Genomic DNA, 26,056 nt, shown 5'->3' on the forward strand with positions numbered 1-26,056 from the left:
TAACTCTTTAAACACGTACTCCTGTTTGTAATGGAGTGGACTTTTCTATAGGAGACAATGTGTGCTGGGACTCAAGCTAACAGGAAGTGTCAAAATAAAACACCTGGACCTGTCTGAGGAAGATATTTAATTATCTTTTGTATATTAATAAACTACATCACATTAGTTTCTCTAACTGCAGTCAGAAGCTTAGATATCTTGTTTTTTAAATGGAACTTGGTGCATCAGGATTAAGGGTTAATTTTCAGTGTTACCTTAAGATGATCAGGTCACATGTGTCCGCTCACATTCAAAGGAATATTTCCCAACAAAACAGTCATCAGTTTATCAGCGAATCAATCCATGTAAATCTAAACTCTTAAAACTTCTTCCATAGTGAATAAAGAAATCGTGGAATAATTTAATAATACCACTCACAACTTTCCAAATGTCCATTTTCAAAGTTAATTATCTGTAGTTTTATATAGGACATCAGATCGTCCCTTTTACAGAGTTGGAAAGTCATGATCTTTAAGTCACTTTATCGCATTGGTTATACATCTGCAGAATTACATGTACAAAGTACGAAAATAGAAAATGTTTTTTTCTTTCTCTTTTCATTTTAATCTTCTTTTCTTTTCACTGTCTGTTCCTTTCCCTCTCTTTGTCTCTGCTCATGTTTGGCAAACAGGAACAAACTTGACAGAGAACCAGAATCCTCCTCTCCCTCTCTCCTCCTCCCTCTCTCCTCCCCTTTTCTCCCCCTCTGTGTGTTCATTCAGGTCTCAGTCGATCAGCCATCAGTTCTCCCTCTCTTTGTCTCTCTGTATTGATCATGTGCAGTGTGAGTCTGCTGTCTGTTTATCTGAGCGGAGCCTCACTCATCCTACTGACTGCTGGTGAGTCCTCTGTGTGTGTGTGTGTGTGTGTGTGTGTGTGTGTGTGTGTGTGTGTGTGTGTGTGTGTGTGTGTGTGTGTGCGTGTGTGCGTGTGTGCGTGCGTGCGTGCGTGCGTGTGTAACTCTGTTTGACATCTTGTTCAAGTGACCTGTGTGTGTTTGGCAGCTGTTCAACGTCCTGTTCACTCATTGTGTGAGAGAGTTATGGTGAATGTATTTTACAGTTTAACTGTAACATGACATGTGTAGCCCCTCAGACTGGTGGCCATGGAGCCCCCCCACCTTTTTCTCTCTTACTATATTATTATACATTTGAAGCTAATGTTTACTGTTGGATTAGTTAAAAATAAAATTAAAATTCTACATCCAACTCACAGGTTTATCATTGCTTTGAGAAAAAAGATTATTAATTTACCCCTTTTAGAAGGGAATATATAGTCATTTGTTCTGGGAATGTCATTTTCGAACCTGAAACCTGTAAAACAGGCTCCGGGCTTAACAGTTTAAAGTGATCTAGTTAGCTTAGCATGGGATCAGAGGGAAACTGCTAGAATGCTGAATTTTTCATATGAAACCAAATAACTTCTCTAGGTTTATGCAATAACACGGTTTGATTAGTTTAGAAGTGACACGTTTAGATTGTTGTTTGGGTTAAATGAGCTTCATTAGGGGTAAAGTCAAAATGAATCTATGCTGTTTGTTTTAAACGGGACGTGAACCTTGCTGTCCAAGAAGAAAATTCTCACAAATTTGATAAATGGTCAAATAAATGATCATCAATCAATTAAATATGATGAAAGCCGTTGAATCTGGTCAGCTTACTTTAATGAGTTGATGGTGAGTTGTTTACTTTGTTATTTATTGAATGGGGATTTTTTGTCGGGAACTAGATCATAAATGTCACAGAAGAGGATATTTAGCAGATTTGTCTAGCAGCACGGATACTAATATTGAAATGTAATTTAAAATCAACCAAGGCTCAGAAAGAACCTGGAAGTAGAGGAAAGGAGAGGAAGTGTTTCCTGCTCTCCTTCCTTCCTGTCCTCTGTAGGAAACGTCATTGTCTCTGTTTGGGCTCAGCTTTGATGCACAGCTGCTTTCTGTAAAGTGTTCCTGAGAGTCATGTGAATCTGCCAACAAACGCCCCCACATGTTACGGCCCCCCCACGCTCTTATTTTCTTAACTTCCTTTTACTCTCCCCCACTTTGTTCCTTTAATTCTCCCTAATTTCTCTTCACCCGGTTTTAATTTCATCCTCCCTGCAGTGTTGGGATGACTCTCAGTGATTGACAGTCTGTTGAAGATGACACACTTCCTGTTTGGTAACAATTAACAGCCCACCCCCATAGTTCACATCAGCCCCCAGTGTGTTTGGGGGGGTCAGTTCACCCAAATCTCTTGAGACCAGAACAAAAATGCGGATTATGTTACAGGACAGGAAGTGATGTGAATCTGGGATTTGGGTGAACTGAGCCTTTAATCCCATGTTAAAGAGCTTCATGCTAACATGTTCAGCTGTCTGAGGTCAAAGGTCACAAACGAGGCGCCGACACATCAGAATTTTTTAGATTAACCATGAGAGATGATCACAGACTGACCCCATTCAGTGTGTGTGTGTGTGTGTGTGTGTGTGTGTGTGTGTGTGTGTGTGTGTGTGTGTGTGTGTGTGTGTGTGTGTGTGTGTGTGTGTGTGTGTGTGTGTGTGTGTGTGTGTGTGTGTGTGTGTGTGTGTGTGTGTGTGTGTGTGTGTGTGTGTGTGTGTGGAGGGAACAGAGAAGAAAAAGCAGGAAGTTGTTACCTGCAGGTTTGAGTTTAAGTATAAAAGCAGCTGTTTTTAAGTGAAAGTACTGTATTTTAGTAAAGTAACAGTACTGTATTTAAATAATAGTCTAGTTTTAGTGTGAACCCGGTAATGTTGAGTAACCCAAAGTTTTTTGTTAGAAATGTATAGTAGGGTCCCCAGCACATAGAAACTGCTGGATGCCAACCTGCATATGTTGGGCAATTTGGTAAATTTGCATAAATTGCATAAATTAGCATGAATTACCCATTATAGCCTATAGAGGACAACAGTACAAAAAAATGGTTTGGCCGATTTGGACAATTTCGAAGTGGTTTTGGGGATTACAAGGAAGCTGAATCCATTTCTGACATTTTCAGGATAAAACCAGTTAGTTTAAACCAGAAAATGGCAATCTTTGTACTCTGTTGGCTGAACTTAGCTACCATGAGTAGTGTTGCGACTATTGAATATAGAGAGCACAAGATGAACATTATGTCTACTGTGGACATTCTTTTTCAAATATATAGGCAATCTGTCAAATTGAAATGATCCAGAGTCCCCTAAATCTTCCAAATCTATCCAAGATGTATCAAAATCAGACCACAGAGAGTAAAGATGTTGCCACAACTTGGTTCAAACTGCATTTTCATACTGAAAATGTCAAAAATGGACTCAGCATACTCAATGATCCCCAAAACCACTGAAAAAACTGTCCAAATCGGCCAAGCCATTTAACTATTGTCCACTAGGATATAATTAATGCAAATTAATTGTGCAAATTTCCCTTTAAATGAAAGTTAGCAGCATGTGCTGGGGACCCATACTTTACAAGGGGGGGCGGGGGGGTGTCCAAGCCCCAGAACATGGGCTGCCAGCTCTACCAACCGTGCCCACTGTATACTGTACATTTCTAAGGACTTTAGGGTACTCAACATTTTTTACAATAGGACTCTATGAGCTCACAATTGGACTATAAAGTAAAAGTACTGTATTGAAGTAAAGTAAGAGTAAAGTACTGTATTGATATAAAGTAAGAGTACTGTATTTAAAGTTCTGCACTGTAAAACCCGACAAGTTAATACAACTCAAGGCGTTTTTTGAAACTGATTATATCGACATTTTTGATAACTTAAGTTTTAAGTTAAAGTATAATCTTATTAATTGTGTTCTATTTACTTTTTGACGATCAAGTATCGTTAACTTAAACATTTTCATATCTTTTGAACAAGGTATTTTGTTAGCACAGTACATATGACAATCAAGTATATTTAACTTAAATATTTGTATTATCTTTAAATAAAAAACACGTAAGTGGTACCAGAGCACCCTAGGCAGAAGGTGCATGATCGATTTTGTTATCGTATCATCGGACCTGAGCCGTATGTTTTGGACACTCGGGTAAAGAGAGGGACAGAGTTGCCAACTGATCACCATCTGGTGGTGAGTTGGGTCGAGTGGCGGGGGAAGCCTCTGGACAGACCTGGTAAGCCCAAACGTGTAGTTCGGGTGAACTGGGAACGTCTGGAGGATGCCCAAGTTCAGGAGGCCTTCAACTCACACCTCCGGCGGAGCTTTTCGGGCATTCCTGTGGGGGTTGGGGACATTGAACCAGAATGGGCGGTGTTCAAAGCCTCTATTGCCGAAGCCGCGGCGGGGAACTGTGGTCTCAAGGTCTTAGGTGCCTCAAGGGGCGGTAACCCTCGAACCTCCTGGTGGACACCGGTGGTCAGGGAAGCCGTCCGACTGAAGAAGGAGGCCTTCAGGGATTTGTTATCCCGGGGGACTCCCGAGGCAGTTGCAAGGTACCGACAGGCCCGAAGGGCAGCAGCCTCAGCCGTGCCCGAGGCAAAGCAGCAGGTTTGGGAGAAGTTCGGAGAAGACATGGAAAAGGACTTTCGGGCGGCACCAAAGGTGTCCTGGAAAACTGTCCCATACCTCAGGAGGAGGAAGCAGCGAACCATCAAAGCTGGTTACAGTAAGGATGGGTCGTTGTTGACCTCAACTGATAGAGTGTTAGGGCGTTGGAAGGAACACTTTGAGGAACTCCTGACCCCGACAACTCCGCCCTCTATGCTAGAGGCAGAGCTAGAGTGTGACGGGGGATCAACACCAATCTCCCGGGGGAAGGTCACTGAGGTTGTCAAACAACTCCACAGTGGCAAAGCCCCAGGGATGGATGAGATCCGCCCAGAAATGCTGAAGGCTCTGGGTGTTGAGGGACTGTCATGGTTGACACGTCTCTTCAACGTTGCGTGGAAGTCGGAAACAGTACCGAGGGAGTGGCAGACCGGGGTGGTGGTTCCCCTTTTCAAAAAGGGGGATCAGAGGGTGTGTGCCAATTACAGAGGCATCACACAACTCAGCCTCACCGGGAAAGTTTACTCTAAGGTACCCGAAAGGAGGGTCAGGCCGATTGTCGAACCTCAGATTGAGGAGGAACAATGCGGAGTCCGTCCTTGTCGTGGAACGACGGACCAGCATTTTACTCTCGCAAGGATCCTGGAGGGCGCCTGGGAGTACGCTTATCCGGTCTACATGCGTTCTGTAGACTTGGAGAAGGCGTATGACCGGGTTCCCAGGGAGTGAGGGGGTCTCTACTCAGGGCCATCCAATCTCTGTACTCCCAAAGCGAGAGCTGTGTCCAGGTCCTCTGCAGTAAGTCGGACCCATTTCCGGTGAGCGTTGGCCTCCGCCAGGGTTGTGCTTTGTCACCAATCCTGTTTGTAATATATATGGATAGGATTTTGAGGCGCAGTCGTGGGGGATGGGTCTGCAGTTCGGTGGACTAAGGATTGCACCACTGCTTTTTGCAGATGATGTGGTTCTAATGGCTTCATCGGTCTGCGACCTTCAGCACTCACTGGATTTGTTCGCAACCGAGTGTGAAGCGGCTGAGGCCATGGTTCTCAGCAGGAAACCGATGTACTGTCCGCTCCAAGTAGGGAATGAGTCCTTACCCCAAGTGAAGGAGTTCAAGTATCTTGGGGTCTTGTTCTCGAGTGAGGGAACAATGGAGCATGAGATGGGCCGGAGAATCGGAGCAGCGGGAGCGGTACTGCAGTCGCTTTACCGCACCGTTGTGACGAAAAGAGAGCTGAGCCAGAAGGTAAAGCTTTCTGTCTACCGGGGCATTTTCATGAAGAAATGACCGAAAGAACGAGATCGCGGATACAAGCGGCCGAGATGGGTTTTCTCCGCAGGGTGGCTGGCCTCTCCCTTAGGGATAAGGTGAGAAGTTCAGTCATCCGGCAGGGACTCGGAGTTGAACCGCTCCTCCTTCGCATCGAAAGGAGCCAGTTGAGGTGGTTCGGGCACCTAGTAAGGATGCCACCTGGGCGCCTCCCTAGGGAGGTGTTCCATGCACGTCCAGCTGGGAAGAGACCAAGGGGTAGACCTAGGACCAGGTGGAGGGATGATATCTCTTCGCTGGCCTGGGAGCACCTTGGGATCCCCCAGTCAGAGCTGGTTGATGTGGCCGGGGAAAGGAAAGTTTGGGGCTCTCAGCTGGAACTGCTACCCCCGCGATCCGACCACGGATAAGCGGGAGAAGATGGATGGATGGAAATGTTTGAGTTAAAACAACCCATTTTCTTTAAGAAGCTTGTAATGTTAGGTCAGTTTGTATTGAAGTAAAGTAAGAGTCCTGTATTCAGGGCCGGCCCTAGACTTTTGGGGGCCCTAAGCGAGCTTTGGCTTGGGGGCCCCCGTCACTCTAGCACGTTCTCACTACACACAACACGGAACCAACTTTTGTCTTATGATGTTAGCATAAGCACACATATTGTATAAATAAGCATGTAAACACCGTGGACCTAACATCCTCTAGGTCTAGGGGGGTCCTCACCTCCTCTAAGGGGGTCCGGGGGCATGCTCCCCCGGTAAGATTTTTTTTTAAATATTGAAGTTAAAAGCATCAATCTGGTGCACTTTGAGAGCAACATTAAGAAATCTATGGATACATCTCTCAACACCCATATGAAACAGAACAGTAAACCGATTTTTCTTTATGGATATTTTACAAATCACTGTATTCTTGTTTTGTCATATCGTATTTCGTAACTGTTTTTCATTTATTTTCTCTGGCTGTCCATCTCATAATGTTCACATAGAAACTTGCTGTCAATAGGAATATCATTCTGGAGAATTATAATTTCTTGCAAAAATCTGTCACAAAAAGAGGTTGCACATTTAAATTCAGGTGTTGTTATGGCAACGTCAGTGGCCAAACAGCCACATTTACTGCTGCAAATACGTTAAAACATGCTGTTGACACGTAAAGCAGTGGCAACTATGCCAAATTTCAGCTGACTTTTTCTCAGAAATACTATCACATAACATCCATATATTTCAGTGCTAGGTTTACACACTTTAACTGACAGGACTCCGGATCAACGGTGTACTGTAAGGTAGCTTCTAGCTTCATGTCGAAAAGTAAGTCAACATTTCCCAGAGAGCTTTCTTTTAAATCACCAGGTAACGCTAAAAAACATTACATTTAGATTGTATGACAAAGTGTTTATTTAATATATCTGGCTAGCTATAACTATTTGTTAACGGTTTAGCTTACCCCCGCGATTCAAAGTAACGTCAACGCAGCTGTAATTTATGCTTTGCTTACATGTTCGCATAACTTGGAAGTTTACTAACATTTACATACCTTGTTTACCTGGCTCAAGTGGTGGCTCTGGGGTTGTTGTGTGAGCCACAAGCGGCAAACTCTGGGGAACAGCCGGGACGCCAATACGGAAGTGCAACACACTGCAGTTCATACATGGGCCGCTAGGGACTGACTGCAGAAAGGAGCAATTTCCATAGACCCCCATTGTTAAAATTCCCAACTTTACAGCAGAAAAAAACATGTTTCTACCCATGGATGCAATAAATATTATTATCAATATAGTTAGATTCCACCTTCATGATTATGAATCTGTGAGTGAATTGTTTTCTAACACACCCGTCTTAAAGTTTTTGCATAAATTAGGGCGTGGTCACTTTGATGGACATGTACATGCCTCACTGTCAGCTAACAGCAACTTGTCCACTCTGCTAGGCTACAACCATAGAGGCTACAACGTTAGTTAGTCATAGTACTGTACTTGACCCTTTAGCTTTAGCCGTGTTCGTGGTGATTGTTCCTTTTAGGGAATATTGTCACAAATACCAGACAATTAAAATGTCGTGCTGTGCGCTTGAATGTACTAACAGAACTTCCAAGAAGTCTAAAATGATAATATTATACATGTTAATCCCTTTCGCAGGTGTTTGTGTGCTTGGTAGCTTAGCTTGTTACTTATTAGCCAGCTAAGGACCAGTGCTTGAATTGGGCCGGTACTCACCGGTACGCAGTACCGGCACTTCTGATTTTTACCCATGTGGTACCGGCACTTCTTACTGAGTACCGGCAAGGTGGCGGTACTCAGTAAAATGCCGGTACTCAGCCGCCGGCAATATACGTATATATTGTAAACGCAACGCAGCGCAAATGTGGGTCTGACTCTGCCTCACAGAGGGTGACTGGCTGTCTACATGACGTGGCCTGCCGACATTGCCACTTTCATACAGATCATACTAATGCCCTCCATTGGTCTCTGTGTGTCATTCAAGCTCGGGAGGGTGTGTGTTGGTGTATGTGTGGCGCGAGCGAGCGAGAAAGCGCGCGCACCGGTTACGTGTATTGTTGTTAGCATCTGGTGCTAGCTAGCTGCGCTAACGGATATACGGAGCTGTTTCAACAACAAGGTGGAGGGAGAGTCCTTTGCTGTCAGACTGAGAGGCTGATAACTACAGCTCTGGTGAGGTAAATTACTCTCTGAGTCTTTAGATAGTTAACTTAGTTTAAGTTATCTCAGTGGGTCTCAAACGGTTCGGTCACCATTTATGTAAACACATATTTCCATTTGAGGGGGTAGTGATTAGTAAAATATGCATGAATAATACAAACAAAATGTTAACTAGGTGAAAAAAGGTAAGATAAACTTGTTGAGAGCTAAAACTAGTCTTTGCTGTTGCCTCAAAGAGGAGCAGGGGGGAGAGGAGGGAGACAGGAGAGGCTGATTCAGGAGCCCAGACACACTCACAACTATAAATGAACCAAAAACAAATAAATAAACAAGTTTCAATGTTTTTTCATATTGGATATTGTATGTTATTGGTTATGGCCATGTACTTATGATTTTATGATTATTTAAATGTATACATTTTTGTTTCATATGGGTGTAGTCTCTTTATTTCCCCCTCAAAATGCACCAGATTGATGCATTTAAGTCCAACATTTAAAAAAAAATCTTACCGGGGGAGCATGCCCCCGGACCCCCCTATAGGATTTGAGGCCCGGCCCCACTGTTCCCAAATAGATTTACATTTTTTTTTAAATAGTAACCCATCTCCATATGTTTCTTTTTGGGTAGTAGATTTAAACTAGAGGGCTATCACTTTGTGCAGCAACGCTATTGACAAATAAATCCAGCAAAATGGCACAAAAAACTGGTAGTGGCCTTAGGGACGAGGAGTCATTTAACCAGCCAGTAGGAGTCAAGCTTTACTTTCTTTTATATCCATAAAGAAAAAGTAAATCTGTTTACAGTTGTTTCATTATGGATGTTGAGAGGTATCCATATATCTCTTCATTTTGCTCTCAAAGTGCACCAGATTGATGCATCTAACTTCAATATTTAAAATGTTCCCGGTGGGAGCATGCCCCCGGACCCCCCTAGACTAGAGGGTTTCAGGTCCACTCCCCACTTATAAAAATAGCACTTTACCACTGCACCCCCTCTAATCTCAGATGCACCCTGAGTCATTTTGTTTAAGTACAGTGAGCCTTTCTAAAATATACAGTAAAGAGACAAACCCACCAGCATTATAGGATATACTATGACTTTGTGCCAAATACTTGTTGCTGATTTAGAGTACTGGCACCTTTTTTATTCCAATTCAAGCACTGCTAAGGACATAACCCTTTATACATACATATACATTTTAGTTTATGATTCAGCCTTGGGTAAGACTTTTATAGTCAATGGCTTTGACGCCCATAATGCTAAACGGGAGCAAATGTTAATAGGGGACCCAATTATCCCAGTAGTGGCCGCCGGAGCTAACGGAGCCGCAGGGGGCTAGCTCCAGCCGGCGTCCCGGAGCTAGCCCACTGCAGCTCCGTTAGGTCCGGGCAATGGAGTCCGTCGTTATAACTGGAGATCAAGGAATGCAGCGAAACGCAGACTTGGTTCACCTGCTGTAGTATTAGCTAAATAAATTATGTTGAACAAGGCTTATTAAGCTGAACATTGCCACAATTGTTCTGTATTGGTACTTCTTTTCTTAACGTGTGAATGACAAGCATTAAGAATAACAAAATATAGCTAATTCTCTTGCAGATTGTCTCATTTGATTATGAATGTAACGTTTATATAGGGGAACTACACTGTTAGCAGTAACTTGGTATGCATGTATTTCATGTTAGCTTAGCTTCTTAGCCTGAGCTAGCTCTGTTTACTTCCAGTTCGGAGGCAGCAGGTCCCGCCTCGGCTCCGCCTCTTTGCCCTTATTTGGAGCAGGCGTGATTAGACTCTGACGTCGCTGTCAAACGTTAGTGGCCGACTCTGCCTACTAAGGGCTTCTCGGCGACTCTGCAGAATCCTATGGGTGACGTCACGGACACTACATCCATTTATATATACAGTCTATGGTGAGCCACCACTTGAGAATTTTCATCTTTTTTAAGAATTGTTTTTCTTATGTCCATCTTCAAAAACTCGGAGTCCGACTGACAGTTTATTTTAAACATTGTCACAGCTCACAGGATAGGTACCTGTCAGCCAATAAGACAGATGTTTATTTCCATTCAACTTTCTGGTTGGCCTGGTGTCTTGCCTCTGTTGCATTCACTGAACACGGGAAATTACAATCCTGCCGTCCTCTCTTGTGTCATGATGAGGTGCAGGTAAAGCACGGTTAATGTATTATATTATTGAATCAATAATATAATACATGACTTTGAGAGTAGGCAATCTAGGCATATTAACAAAATTAATTAAACATACTTATCACTTCGACGGTATACTGAGATTTTTTATTTATTTTTTGCTAGGGGGCCCCTTAGTGGCTGCAGGGCCCTAAGTGGCCGCTTATGTCGCTTAATGGGTCGGGCCGGCTCTGCCTGTATTTAAAGTACTGTATTGAAGTAAAGTACAAGTACTGTATTTAAAGTACTGTATTGAAGTCAAATAAGAGTACTGTATTTGAAGTACTGTATTGAAGTTAAGGAAGAGTACTGTATTTAAAGTATTGTACTTAAGTTACTTTTACTCAGAAACCATGTGAAGAGATGTACTGAGATGTTTTGTTCTGCAGCATCACAGCTGGAACATCACTCCACAATCCAGCTGTGTATTTTACCATTATCATCCCACATGGTCTTCATTGATCAATCCAAACCTTTAGATCAGAATAAAGTTCAGACTGCTAACAATGAAACATGTTTTATTACCCGTGATGCTTCACACAGCTGTGAGTTCATTAAGGAAATTATGTTATACTCTGATACTAACTCTGACCTCCCTGATCTATCACATATTATTATTATTATTACTATTATTATTATATGTTGAGTTTCCTTTGGCAGCTCGGGATGCACAACTTGTCTATTAAAGACAGATGGTGGAAGGCTGAACGCAGAGGGGAAACATGAAAAAGAAGACCATATGAGACACACCTTCAATGGAAGGTTTAATAAACCTCGCTGTCGGATGTTTCTGGTGTCAGTTTCATGTCTGTGTGTCAATGACACTCTTAGCTTAGCTTAGCATTAACACTGGAAGCACAGTCAAAGTCCAGGGGGAATCTGTTAGCCTAGCTTAGCACAAAGACACTTTCTGAGGTGTTTTTGCTGTGTGTTAACATGGCTGCTTGTGTTTTCAGTGTCCGAGGCGCAGTATTACGACTTAACTGCAGCTCCAGACTACGAGGACTACAACGTCACATTCGAGTACAGCTTCTACAGTAAGTCACATCATTTCCACCAAATAACATTTATCATGTGACACACAAATAGCGAAAGATTGTTTTAGATGTTTGCTAAAATATGATGCAAATTTAAGATTTTAAAGGAGGTGTTGCTGTGTTGCGTTCAGGTAACACCAGCATCGAGGACCTGGACAAGTTCAGTGAGCGGTTCATCGAAACGGAGGACGAGGAAGGGGAGGACACAGGGGAGCAGCAGCAGGAACAGGATGTGATTGTAACCACAGTAACTACCCAAGTAACCACTGAGCAGGGTTGGATCAAAGGTCGTAACGCTGCATCACTTCCTGTTTCTCTGGTGAGAACCAGCTGACCTCTTTATACTGGACTGTGTAACCTTAAACCAAAGTTAAACTCAGTTAAACCAGGTATGACATAACCTCAGATAAACAAGGTTCTGTTAAACCTAAGTTAAACTTCAGTTCAACTTCAGTTGAACCTAAGTTCAGTCAAGTTTCATTTAAACCTCAGTTGAACCAGGTATGACACAACCTCAGATAAACTAGGTAAGAAGGCTTGAATAAACCTAAGTTAAACCAGGGGAGGATCTAGAAAAATATTCATGGGGTGGCAAGAGGGTGGCAGGAGCATTTCAGGGGTGGCATCCCCTGGCAGAAGTATATACTGATTTAATCGCAGTCATATCAATCAATGTTAACTTGGAAAGCCACAATATTTATATTTTAACTCAATATCATTAGGTGACATTATTGTGGCCCATCAGTAAAGCCATAAATATATAAGGTGGCAGACATAATTTAATGAATTTTGATTGAATTAGTTGGTTTCACTCTTAGACCAGCAGGGGTACCAAATCTAGGCAGACTGCTGCAATAAGTACATTAATTAACTGTCTCATCGATGTGTGTCTGTATGAATATGATAATATTAACAATCATATTATTCCTATCAGCTGTCAATCACTGTTATGATTCACATATTCAGTGTTATTATTTATTTAAACTATATTTTTGGAGGAGTTAATGAGGAATGTTCCTCAAGATGCTTGCTCACCCTCCTTCAAATTTGAAAGACAAGTAATTACTATCATAAATCAAAATAATCAAAAGAACAGTTCAGCGCCACACAACTTCATTGCAAACACTTACAACTTTGACTTTACATCAGAAAGAACAAACATTAAAGAAGTGACTAACTGCATCAATTAGGGTTAAAAAAACGTGTATTTAGCTAAAACATATACATCGCTGCAGTTATGATCCAGTGGAAAGTCCTTACCTACTGGCCTAGTTAAATCAAAGTGGTTACACGTAAGGTCATCATGTTAACAGTTTTTTATGCTCATCGAGTCATCCGTGAGCAGAGCATCAAGTTGGCATGCCTATAACAGCTGAATGTGGCGATTACCATCTTGTTCAGCAAAACGCCTCACAAACTTATTAAGATTTAAAGCTATGGTACGTTTTGATTCAATGCTGAGTACAGCCAAACTTGACAGGCTCTTCTCTGTCATTGTAGACCGCAAACAGTGGCGGCGTCAGAGTATTTTTGTTGGGTAATCTATGGTAGGGCTAACCCATACAGTGGTGTGGCTCAAGTCAGTATTTGCAATGTAATTCACTTGACAGTGAAATGCCACGCGTGAGGTTTAGATTATTTCCCTGACTCAATCCAAATTTAACTGTAAGAAGAAAAAAAGGCACATTTGTCTTGTAGTAAATAAAAAGGGCGACCTGGAGCCAATCCTCCAATTTCCCCACAGGTGAAAGAGTTGACATGCTGAAAACCCAACCCCTGCAGGGGGGTCTGGGGGGATTCTCCCCCAGGAGATTTTTTGAAATACTAACATAAAATACACATTCTGGTACTCTCTTGAGAAGAAAAATAAACAAATCTATTAATCCACGACATATTTTAAAAAATGAATGCCATTTTAGTTTTTTTTTACTTTGTTCTGAAAGCTGAACCTGCTGCTCCTCACAGAGAGAAGAGGCTGTGTGAATGACTTTACTTTGTGGATAAGGGTCGATGTGGATAGCCCCCATTTTTCTGTGTGTCAAAATGAAAGACAGCCCACACACCTATCAATCATCAAACCGTGGGGTCTTAGTTCATTACGTGTTGATTTCTATCAAAAGTATTCTCCGTCTGGACTTCCTGCAACAACACCACGCCGTTATCGTGATTCTGATTGGCCAGAAGACATTATCAAAGATGTTCTATTGAGAAGACGATCACTAAGTGACAAAAGTTTTCAAAACCGTTTCTAGTCTTCGGTATTTCCAGACAAGTGGCTACTGAAATCAATAGAGAGGCGAAGTCCCTCCCCTTCCGGGAGCCTCCATGGGACCCCGGAAGCGGAAAATTATACATTGAAGTCAATGGAGAGAGAAAAGTTACCTTTTGATCCCGTTTGAATTGTGCCACGAATGACACATATGATGTTTGTCAATCTTAAACAATCATTTCCATGTAAAAAAAAAATAAAAAAGTCACAGTTTGTCGTAAAACTGTTGAAATATAAGACTATGAAAAATACGCAACGAGAAAGACTACAAATCCCAAATGCATTCTGGGTCGCGTAAGTGATGTCATAGGCGATAATGCTCCAAGACTGGTTGCGACGACATTCACTCGATTGCTCGGACAGCTGGACTGAGGATTCGACAACCCGGAAGTGGAAGTGAAGTCGGAGACGCGTGACAGAAAGCTCAGAGAGAATCGGAAAACTCGGATACATACAGAAACGGTAGCATTGGACTGTTATTTTTTGGCGGATTTGCATAAACTGTACATTGAGTGCTTCATCATGTCAATCAGCTCAGATGGTAGCCAAAGAGACGATATGGAATGGATGATATCCAAAGCTGCGAGGAAGAAAAGATCTTTGAAAGAAACAGATAGTTCAGAAAGAGCTAGAAGGTGGTCGGATTGGTCGGGTGAAGCCGACAAGGTTAATCAAAGCAAAAAATCAAAAATCAGTCAAAGTGTCAGCCAAGCAATGTTGGATAAAGAACTAGAACACGAGTGGAAAGTTGTAATATAATTCAATCAGGATGGTGGGCATTACCACCCGATTAAACTTACCAAAGCAATTGAAAAAGAGATTGGAAAAATTAAATTTGCTAAATTCATGAACAACAAGCGGGTTTTGATACATGCCAATAACAAACAGCAGCAGGAAAAGATTCTGGGAATGAACTCACTGAATGGGGAGAAAATGAAGGCGCATGTACCAGGAGCAATGGCAAAACTGAGAGGAGTAATTTCAGGAGTACCATTGGACATGTCAGTGGAAGATATTGAAAGTGAATTAAAAGGAGGTAAAGTAGTGGAAGTCACAAGGCTTAAAAGCAAACGGGATGGCACATTCAAAGAAACATTATCAGTTCTCATTCAGTTTGAGAGAACATTACCTAAGGCAGTACAAATGGGATATTTGAACTTCACTTTTAGGGAGTACATTCCCAAACCTCTCAGGCATGGGCGCGGGAAGTGGGGTGCTGAGGGCGCTGCAGCACCCCCTAGCGGCAGACAGGGGGTGCGGAGCTCCCCTGTCTGAATTATTATTTGACGGTTATTGCTGCTCCAGCTGTGCATAATCTGTGTAATATGTAGCCAATAAATCCCACATTGTTGGTAAAATGATATTTTGGCCTGCCCCGAATGTTTTTTCTGTAGCCCCGGACAATTCTACCTCAATAATATAATACATTAACCGTGCTTTACGTGAACCTCATCAAGACACTAGAAAGGACGGCAGGTTGGTAATTTCCCGTGTTCAGTGAATGCAACAGAGGCAAGACACCAGACCAATCAGAGAGTTGGATGGAAATAAAAGTGTGCTTGTGTCATTCAAGCTCGCGGCTCTGTGTGTGTGCGGAAATAGCGCATTTAGTGTGTGTGAGAGAGGGGGAGAGAGAGAGTGACCGGTGCCAGCAGCAGGGACCTTGTTGTTAGCATCTGGTTAGCTAGCTGCACTAACGGACATACGGAGCTGTTTGTTCCACAACAAGCTGGAGGAGAGCTCTCCTCTCAGACTGAGAGGCTCAGTTGAGCTAAAGGACTCTCTGAGTGTTTAGATAGTTAACTTTAGTCTAAGTTATCTCAGTGGGTCTCAAACGGTTTGGTCAAAAATTATTCAAAAGATTATTTCCGCGGCACACCTTCATATGATCATTATAGTTATGAAAAAAATAAGAGAATAAAGGAAAAACAATTATGAAATACTATATGACAGTAAAACAAGAATACAGTTTGAAAGGGGAGTGATTTGTAAAATATCCATAAAGAAAAAGAACATCTGCTTACAGTTGTGTTTCATCTGGGTGTTGAGAGATGTATCCATAGTTCTCTTAATGTTGCTCTCAAAGTGCACCAGATTGATGCTTTTAACTTCAATATTTAAAAAAAATCTTCCCGGGGGAGCATCCCCCCGGACCCCCCTAGAGGAGGTGAGGTCCGCTCCCCACTCGTAAAAAAAAAGCACTTTACCCCTGCCTATATCCCGTGAGCTGATTATCGAGCCTTCATTGTAACAGTCGCGGGTTTACTGTGTGTTTGCGTGTGGGGAGTTTTTTTGTGCGTGCTCTATAGTGCCCGTAATAGTGTTCACTGGAGTCCAGCACCTCAGCACCCCCACTCAAAATACCTTCCCGCGCCTCTGCTATCAGGTGTTACGCATGTCAACGAATGGGGCACAAAGCGCAGCAGTGTAAAGGGCAGCTAAGGTGTGCGAGATGCGGAGGAAAACATGAGTATGGAAAATGTGAAAAGGATGCAAAGGTTAAATGTTGTAACTGCGGAGGAGATCACAGTGCTGCGTTTGGAGGATGTGAAGTGCAGAGAGAGGCCAGAGAGGTGCAGAGGGTTAAGATTACAAACAAAGTTTCATACGCAGAAGCAATGAAGAAAGTAAGGGGAACAATAACAATCAATAAGACCCCTAGTGTAATGGAGCAGAGCATTACATTACAAAATGGCAGGAACACACCAAAAAGTAATCTTCAAATCCAACCCCACAGCGCCACCAAGAGTAAAGAGGATGATGATGTTCTAGGAGTGAAAAAGGTGAATCTTGTGGTATTCATATGCCATACTGTAAATGTTGCATTACAGTTAAAAAAGAAAAGTGATAGAATCAGAGCCATTGTGGAGGCAGCTGGAAAATTCCTAGACATGAAAGATATTAAAGCAGATCAGATACATGCAATGTTAGCTATAAATGGAGCTTGGGAAAATGAAAATCAGGATGAGGTTAGATCCTTAATCATGGTTCTGCACATACAGTGGAACGCAAGAAGCCTCATAGCTAATGGTCAAGAATTCAAGAAATATATATATGAGCTAGAGGTGGTCCCTGAGGTAATATGTGTGCAAGAAACCTGGTTACGACCTCAATTAGACTTTGTCATTCCAGGATTTAGCTGTATAAGGCATGATAGAGCTAATAGTCAAAATGGTGGAGGGTGTGCCACGTTTCTCAAAGATGGTGTGGCATATAGGGAGGTGCAATCTCCTGATGATATAGAGTGTATTATAGTGGAAATTTGCAACCCTAGGAAACAAGATAACATTAGGATAATCAATTTATACAACCCATGTAAAAATCTAACCACTGATATATTTAAAGAAATAGCAGGCAATAAACATAGGAAGGAAGTTTGGTGTGGTGATTTCAATGCACACAACAGTCTATGGGGCAGCAACCATACAGATAGTAACGGAAATATAGTGGAAGAAATGCTGGAGGAAAGAACACTAGTATGCCTTAATGATGGACATGGCACAAGAGTAGATGTACACAGGGGGAAAGTCTCATGCCTGGATCTGACATTAGTGTCAAACTGTTTGGTTCATACATGCGAATGGTTTGTTTTGAATAGCTCCACTGTAGGAAGTGACCATTATCCAGTGCTTACTAAAATGAATACTAATGTATATATGCAGGAAGGAGATGTAATAACCAGGTGGTGCTTTGCTAAAGCTGATTGGGGGAAATTTAGGATATGGTGTGAGGAGTCGGTACACCTGCTAACATCAGAGGGAAGCATAGAGGTCATTACAAGCCAAATAACGCAACATTGAATGCAGCAGAGAACAGTATACCCAAAACAACAATCAAGGGTAGGAAGAAAGTGGTGCCATGGTGGAATGAGGAATGCAGCAGGGCTATTAAAGAGCGAAATAATGCATTTAGAGAATTAAAGAAAAACATGACGCAAAATAATGTTATAGAGTTTCAAAGGAAAAGGGCATCTGCTCGAAGGACAATTAAATATACAAAAAAGAGAACATGGAGAGAATTTTGTTCTACCATTGGCAGAGGAGTTAAATTGGGTGATGTCTGGTCCATGTTTAAGCGGATGAGTGGGAAAAGGAAATCCATTAAAATTCCAGCCTTGGTGGATGGGGAGAGGCTGGCAGTGACAGATAAAGAGAAGGCAGATATGTTAGGAAGGACACTTGCAGCAGTACATAGTGGGGAGCATCTCAGTGATATGCATAGGCAGCAAAAACAGCAGTTAATAGCAGAGAATGAAAACGTGAAGGAGAAGAGACAGGATAATAGATCGGCTCTGGACGTGGAATTTACAATGTCAGAACTCAAAATAGCCTTACAAGGTACAGGATATACAGCCCCAGGACAAGACCAGCTATGCTATGCTATGTTTAGACAATTACCTATGGAAACTATGAAAATGGTGTTGAGTCTTTTCAATAAAATCTGGAGAGAAGGAGATATGCCAAGTGTGTGGAAAACAGCAATCGTGCTACCATTCAATAAGCCAGGGAAAGATACAGCTAACCCTAGTAACTCTACAGACCAATAGCTCTTACATCACACCTATGTAAATGGATGGAAAATATCATTGTCCGTAGGCTCTCACATGTACTGGAACAGAAAGGGCTGCTGAGTAGTTTTCAGAGCGGATTTCGTAAAGGGCGTTCCACAATGGATGCGCTAGTAAGAGTGAGTAACGATGTGGAAAAAACATTGAAAATGAAAGAGATAATGGCAATAGTGTACTTTGACATTGAAAAGGCGTATGACTCTACGTGGAGGGATGGGTTACTGATCAAATTGGGTAGAATGGGTATTGGAGGGAGAATGTACAATTGGGTAAGGGCCTTTTTAACAGACAGGACATTTAGAGTAAAGGTTGGAGCAGATATTTCCGACTATTTTGAAATAGAAAATGGTATTCCCCAAGGGAGTGCAGTCAGTCCAATATTATTTAACATCATGATTAATGATATATTTACATGCTTAGACACATGCATACAATCGGCTCTGTACGCAGATGATGGGGCTATTTGGATGAGGGTAAGAAATGCCCCATACGTAATGGAGAATATAGCTAGAGCGATTACAAAAGTGGAGAGGTGGTCATATAACTGGGGATTCAAAATGTCAGAAAGCAAGTCATGCTACATGGTATTTACAAACAAACGCAAGATTGATGGCCAACAGCTAACACTATATGAGCGTCCAATGACAAAGGTGAATGAGTTCAAATACCTAGGACTGTGGTTTGATAGCAAATACACATGGAAAATGCATATTAATCAAGTGGAAACAAAATGCAAAAAAGTATTAAATTTATTGCGAGCTGTAGCTGGATGCAACTGGGGCGCAGATAAACAAGCATTAATAGACATTTACAGATCAATTATGAGGTCCACAATAGATTCCGGTTGTATAGTATATGGAGCAGCAGCAAAAACATCGCTTTTAAAAATGGATAGAATACAATATAAAGCATTGCGGCTGTGTATTGGAGCAATAAAGTCATCCCCTATTAATGCAGTTCTGATAGAAGCAGGAGAGACACCTCTGGAGATCAGAAGAGAGAAACTTGCTCTGTCATACTGGGTCAGACTACAAGGTAGTGGAGAAGAAAATATTTCAAACAGAATATTACAGGATTGCTGGGAATATGCAAAATTCCAGGGACGTGGGTTTGGCTGGACGAGTAGGGAAAGAACGAGGGCATATGGAGTGGAGAATATCACGTTTGCCAAAGCAACTCCATTTAGCAGTGTTCCCCCATGGCTGTTCCCAGAAGCTAACATAGATATGAATATCATAGAAAGGAAAAAAGAGTGGCAAATAAATGAAGTGGGAATTAAAACAAGTATGTATCTGAACGAAAAGTACTACAATTACCTACAAATGTATACAGATGGCTCTAAGAACAAGGAAGAGTGTGTTGGAGTTGGCATATACATCCCAGACTTTAAAATATCTATTTTAAAAAGAACATCTGATCAATTATCAGTGTATACAGCAGAAATGCTTGCTGTAATAATAGGATTGTAGTGGGTTGAAGAGGTCAGACCAGATAGGGTGGTTATATGTACAGATTCATTGTCCATATTACAAAGCATACAATCAACAACAACTACTAGAGAAGACATTCTCATAGAACTGAATCATAGCCTGTTAAGACTGCACAGAAGCGGCATAGATCTGCAGTTCTGCTGGGTGCCTGCACATGAGGGGGTGAAAGGGAACGAGTGTGCTGATAGATTAGCAAAAACTGCACTACAAAAGCAAATAACACTACCAGTTCAACTTGGTAAAGGAGAAGGAAAAGCAGTCATTAAGAAGAAAGGGATGGATTTCTGGCAGAAAAGGTGGGAGAAAGACCAGAAAGGCAAGGACTATCACAAAGTACAAAATACAATTACAATTAATATTCATAAAGAAAGAAACAGAAGGGAGGAAATCATGATGGCTAGACTCCGAATAAATCACACGGCTTTGAACAGTACGCTGTATATCATGGGGAAAAGTGACAGTAACAAGTGTGCGAACTGTGCAGTAAAAGAAGATGTAGAACATATATTGTTAAATTGTGACATCTATAAAGCGGAAAGAGAACAATTAAAGGCTAAAGTCTTAGAGGCAGAGAGGGAGTGGAGTGTGGTTGGTGTTTTGGGAACAAAAGGAGAGGGAGTAAAAGCTACCAGAAAGGCACTGTTTAAATTTTTGAGTGAAACTGGGGTAGGAAAAAGAATTTAACATTAAGTGAGGAAAGAACATAGATTTGTTTTGTTTTGTTTTATTTATTTAATGGTTTTATTAATATATTTTTATTTTATTTTGATTAGAACATAGGTTAATGAGTTGGAATGATGTGATGATGTATACTCATGTACAGTAGGTGGCGGTATGCACCTTTTAAGTTGTTTGCAATCCGCCAAAAGCAAGAGAAGAAGAAGAAGAAGACTGGTTGCGACTCGCAAAGCAAAGAGGAAGAAGAAGACTGATTTATTCCCTCCAATAAATATAAGAGATTGCTCCAATAAATGCATTTTTACAAGATGCCTGTGTGCTTTGTACCAGGTTGTAATCACAAAAGAGATCATACCACTTGCTCGTTCTATCGCTTCCCGTCTTATGAAAAGACCAGGAGTCGTTGGACCAAACATATCAGGTAATATACATGTTTTGCATGGAACATAGTCAAGTTAGCTACCTAGCTAGTAGCGAGCATGTTAGTTAGCATTACATTACATTACTTAGCCTTGTCATTTGTATTAGCCTTAACATGAAGTAAACCACAAATGTTAAACAGTAAGAGTAGTCATGATGGTAAGTATTTTGTAAAACATTTGAAGAGTAGCCTATCGCCCCCTCCACCAGGTGCTAAGGGGGCGGGAGGTAGGCTAACGCTACATTAGCATATTTTCTACTTAATGCTATCTGCACAAATGGTTAACATTGAACATTAAAAGGTCAGGCAGTTCAGGGAGGGTCGAAGGAAGGAAGGCAGGCAGCTTTGCATGACATTCTTCTGGACGTGTTTCATTGTGATGATAGTGAGATTGAGTCAATCTGTTTGTTGGAAAGACAGTAGTTGAGTGATTACTGAGAGAAAATTATTAAAATAGATAATTATTCAGTGTTGTTACTTTAAAGTGTTGTTACTGACCTTTTTCTCTTTTATTTTCTTTACCTCACCTGTAACTGCTGAGACCCTGAGGAACATGCACACTGGACTGACCTGCTCTGGCAACCTGATTTCCACTGTACGTAATAGTATTTGGTTATGGTATATTATTTATATACATCAAATGCACAATGCACCCCCCAGAGACACACATGTATTGAGTGATATTTTGCATTGGTCATGTGAAATCATCTTTACATACTAGAAAACTTTAGGAGTGGCAACTTATTTTGAAATGTAATTTGTAATATCCGATAATAAAGTTGATCTGTTTTCTTTATTCTTCTCTCTTCCCAGCTCCATCCATCACCCTTCTCTGTTCCTGCAGGTCCTGCTTGCTAATCAATATTCATATTTTTTTACACAATTACAAATAAAGTCAATGTATTGTATGACATGAAGTTGTGCTTCATTCTGAGTCAATAATAAATTCATTCTGCCTTCAACTGCAAAATTATTGTGGACTGCACCGACATTCATGTAGCTGCCCCCCAGTAAGATGAACCAAGCAAAGCTGACATACTCAACATACAGCTGTGCTCTTAAGTTTACATGAAGAATTTGTGAAAAATTGATAATAACAGGTTAAAATGATTATTAGTAATTAATTATATAATTGTCTCATTGTAGATGAGCAGACAGGGAGCCAGATGAGAAAAGCAGAATATGCAGCTGCCATTTTCCACATGGAAAAGAGAAAGGGCCAAGTGTATTTGAGTGGACAAAAAAGAAATCCCAAATACGAAAAATAAAATTATACAATTTAAAGATATGTATACAAATATATCCTATATACACCATGTATAATGATGGTGTATGATGTAGAAGGAAGTGTGGTAGATAACAAGTAAATATAGAGTTACATACAGATCCATGTTACAGCAAAAGATGGAATAACTAAGAAGCACGCAGTATAATAATAATTAAATGCAACAATTAAATAACTGCTCAGCATCTCCACCACAATCCCAATCTGCTGTGTCCTGTTTTCCTCCCCTCTGCATTACACCCCATCACACATACGAAACACAACGCAGAGTCCGAGGGTGTTAAGAGTATGTTTATTTAAATGTCCTCTCTACTGGACAACACAGGGAGCATATGCTGGGTGTAGAATTGTTCCAGGAGGAGGAGATTTCCATGCCATGCAGGGCCTTTGGGGATGGGGATAATGATCGCCTCCTTCGTGGTCCACAGTAGCAGAGACTCCGGTCTGTGATGTGCAGCTTTTATATAATATACAATACATTTTTGAAAAACATTTGATCAATAAAAAAGGATTTGGTCAGGATCCGCTGTCGTGTCACGTCACGTCTGTCCCTCCGGTGCTAGAGCAACGCTGGCGTCTTGTCTGTTGACTGCCGCTTCTACCCCCGGACTGTTTCTGGATGTTTGTTTGTTTTGTCTACGGGTCTCTATGCTGGTTTTCGCCGATCCAAGGCTGCTCTTCACTCCGTTGTGCATCTCTCCAGCTCCGTTTCCATTCATAGGCTCCCTCACTACTGGACTGTATGCTACGTTAGCCATCAAAGCTAACAGCTGGCTCCACTCCGTCACCTTGACTACCCGGTCTGTATGCTACGTTAGCCACCGAAGCTAACAGCTGGCTCCCGTCACAATTGGACTACCTGATTACACCACTGGATTGTTTTTCCTGGCTCTGGGTGTGTTGATCGCTGCTCTGGACTCGGGTGAGTGGCTGTGTGTTTTGTGATGGTGATTGTGCCAACCTGGTCCGACCTGTTGTGCGCCGTACATCAACAGCAACAACACTCACTCTGTCTGGCTGCCCAGCCGGCGTTCTTGCGGGGAGCCTCCACTCCCCACCAGCTCGTCTACTGTTGGGTAGCTAGGTCCAGACATGGTGCCGCAGGGACGGTCTGGGGTAACCAACACCACACGCATCACTCACTCCAACACCTGGTCCACTGCTGCTTTCACATATCTCACTGCCTACCAACTCCTAGCCAATCAGTTAATAACCACTGCAAATACACTACCTTGGCTACTCTCATCTGCTGCTACCTTTCATCTGCTGCTTGGACTATCTCTCCCGCTGCTTCAGCCTACTACACCACCAACCTCTCGCCCTCTCATCTACACTGCTGCTGACCTCCACAGCCTCAACAACAACCATCGTCTCCCTGCTGCTACTGCCACCGCAGCTAGCGCCGCTGGGATCCTCCGCCGACGCCGCTACATCCACCGGGGCGCTGGCCTCCCCCGCAACCGACACCTCCCTGACGGTTCACTCATCCCCTCACTCTGGACTATCCCCCACCCCCCCGCCATCCCCATCCACCGCACTGCCAACCTCAACAACCTTTGTACCCCCTCCCCTGCTCCACCATCCATCTCCCTCGCACTCCTGAACTGCCGCTCCCTCTCCAACAAATCACCTGTTATACACGAACTGCTACTGGACAATAACATTGATCTGCTTCTCCTCTGTGAAACATGGCAACAGCCCCTGGACTTCTACGCTCTCAACCAAGCCACTCCCTCCAACTACAGTTTCACTGCCAGACCCCGCCTCTCCGGGCGCGGGGGTGGTCTCGCTGTTCTCCACAAACAATCCCTACACATCACTGAACTGAACCTCAACCTCCCACCTATCTCATCCTTTGAACACCTTGCTTTCTCCCTCCCCAACTCTATCACTACTGTTCTAATCTACCGTCCCCCGAAGCCACACCCCTCTTTCCTCTCTGAACTGTCTGAACTACTCACCATTGCATCCTCTCTATCTTCCCACCTCCTACTTACCGGTGACTTCAACATCCACATGGATCAGCCCAATGCCCCCCTGACATCTGACTTCCTCTCCCTCCTTGACTGCTTCCACCTCACCCAACACATTGACTTCCCCACCCATACCAAAGGCCACATTCTGGACTTAGTCTGCTCCTCCTTTCTACCATTATCTAACCCCCAGCCCCTCCCCTTCCCACTCTCTGATCATCTCTGCATCCTCTTCTCCGCCCCTCTACCCTCCCCCCACAACCCCAAAAAACGCACCATCTCCTACCGCAACATCAAGGCAGTCAACCCCCTCACGCTCTCCCAGCTCATATCCTCTGCCTTCCCGCCCGACTCTGCCCCCTCTTCCCCTGACGACTATGCCACCACACTCAACTCAATTCTCTCTGACTCCCTCGACTCTCTGGCCCCCTGGAAAACCTCCTCTGTTTCATTCACCAACCCCGCCCCCTGGTACACCCCGGAACTCCGTACCATGAAACAGACCGGCCGTCAACTTGAAAGATTGTTCAAACGAACCCACCTCACCGTCCACGCCGAAGCCTATAAAGTTCACATCTCCTCCTACCGTGATGCTCTCCAAGCCGCCAAATCTGCCCACTTCTCCACCCTCATCGACAGCACCAACCGGAACCCCCGCATCCTGTTTTCCACCATCAATAAATTGCTCCAGCCACCTGACATCAATCCACCCTCCTCCCCTGACCTATGCAACTCCTTCCTCCTCGCCTTCAACAACAAAGTTTCACAAATCAACAGCTCCCTAACTGCCATGACCACTATCTCCTCCAACCCCCACGCCCCCCCTCCTCTCCCAGTCCACCCGCCCTTCCCTCCCCTCACTGCCTTCTCTCCTGTTGACTCCTCCCACATCCTAGCCATCATCACCTCATCCAAAACAACCACCTGCTTTCTTGACCCCCTCCCTACGACCCTAACTAAGGCCTGCCTCCCTGTCCTCATCCCCCACCTCACCACCCTCTTCAACCAATCTCTATCCCTTGGTCTTGTTCCCTCCATCTACAAACTTGCCTCCATCACCCCCATCCTCAAAAAGCCCACCCTTGACCCAGCCAACCTCTCCAACTACCGCCCCATCTCCAACCTGCCATTCCTCTCCAAAACACTGGAGCGTATTGTCGCCACCCAGCTCCACACCCACCTCCAGTCCAACAACCTCTATGAACCCCTCCAGTCTGGTTTTCGCCCACTCCACAGCACTGAAACAGCCCTGGTCAAAGTAATCAACGATCTCCTCTCCTCTGCAGACTCCGGTGCCCTCAACATCCTGCTACTACTAGACCTCAGCGCAGCCTTTGACACTGTGAATCACTCAATCCTCCTACAAAGGCTGCGCCAACAGGGTGTTGAGGGCTCCGCTCTCGACTGGCTCACCTCCTACCTCACCGACAGGCAACAATTCATCTCCCTCTCTGGCCACACATCCGCCCTCTCCCCAGTCACACAGGGGGTCCCCCAGGGCTCAGTCCTCGGCCCCCTCCTCTTCATCTGCTATCTTTTCCCCCTTGGTCACATTATTCGCAACCTCAACCTTGATTTCCACTGTTACGCCGATGACACCCAGATCTACATCACCACCAAATCCCCTCACAACCCTCCCCTCACCCATATCGAAACCTGCATCTCTTCAATAAAAACATGGCTGACTCACAATTTCCTTAAACTCAACAGTG

The 26,056-nt window shown here is 43.1% G+C and overlaps 1 protein-coding gene across 2 annotated transcripts in view; it reads left to right on the plus strand.

The window, feature by feature from the left end:
* The first annotated feature begins 754 nt into the window (after positions 1 to 754).
* The window catches only part of LOC307023318 (uncharacterized protein), a 51,575-nt gene continuing 26,273 nt past the window's right edge, over positions 755 to 26,056 (plus strand). For both annotated transcript variants that reach the window (XM_079656526.1, XM_079656525.1), the window contains exons 1-3: positions 755 to 878; positions 11,581 to 11,661; positions 11,793 to 11,980. In XM_079656526.1, the coding sequence (XP_079512652.1) occupies positions 815 to 878; positions 11,581 to 11,661; positions 11,793 to 11,980 (333 nt within the window). In that variant the 5' untranslated portion in view covers positions 755 to 814. The remainder of the gene's footprint in view (positions 879 to 11,580; positions 11,662 to 11,792; positions 11,981 to 26,056) is intronic.

This window comes from Notothenia rossii (assembly GCF_949606895.1).
Source record: "Notothenia rossii genome assembly, chromosome: 10".
Taxonomy (NCBI): domain Eukaryota; kingdom Metazoa; phylum Chordata; class Actinopteri; order Perciformes; family Nototheniidae; genus Notothenia; species Notothenia rossii.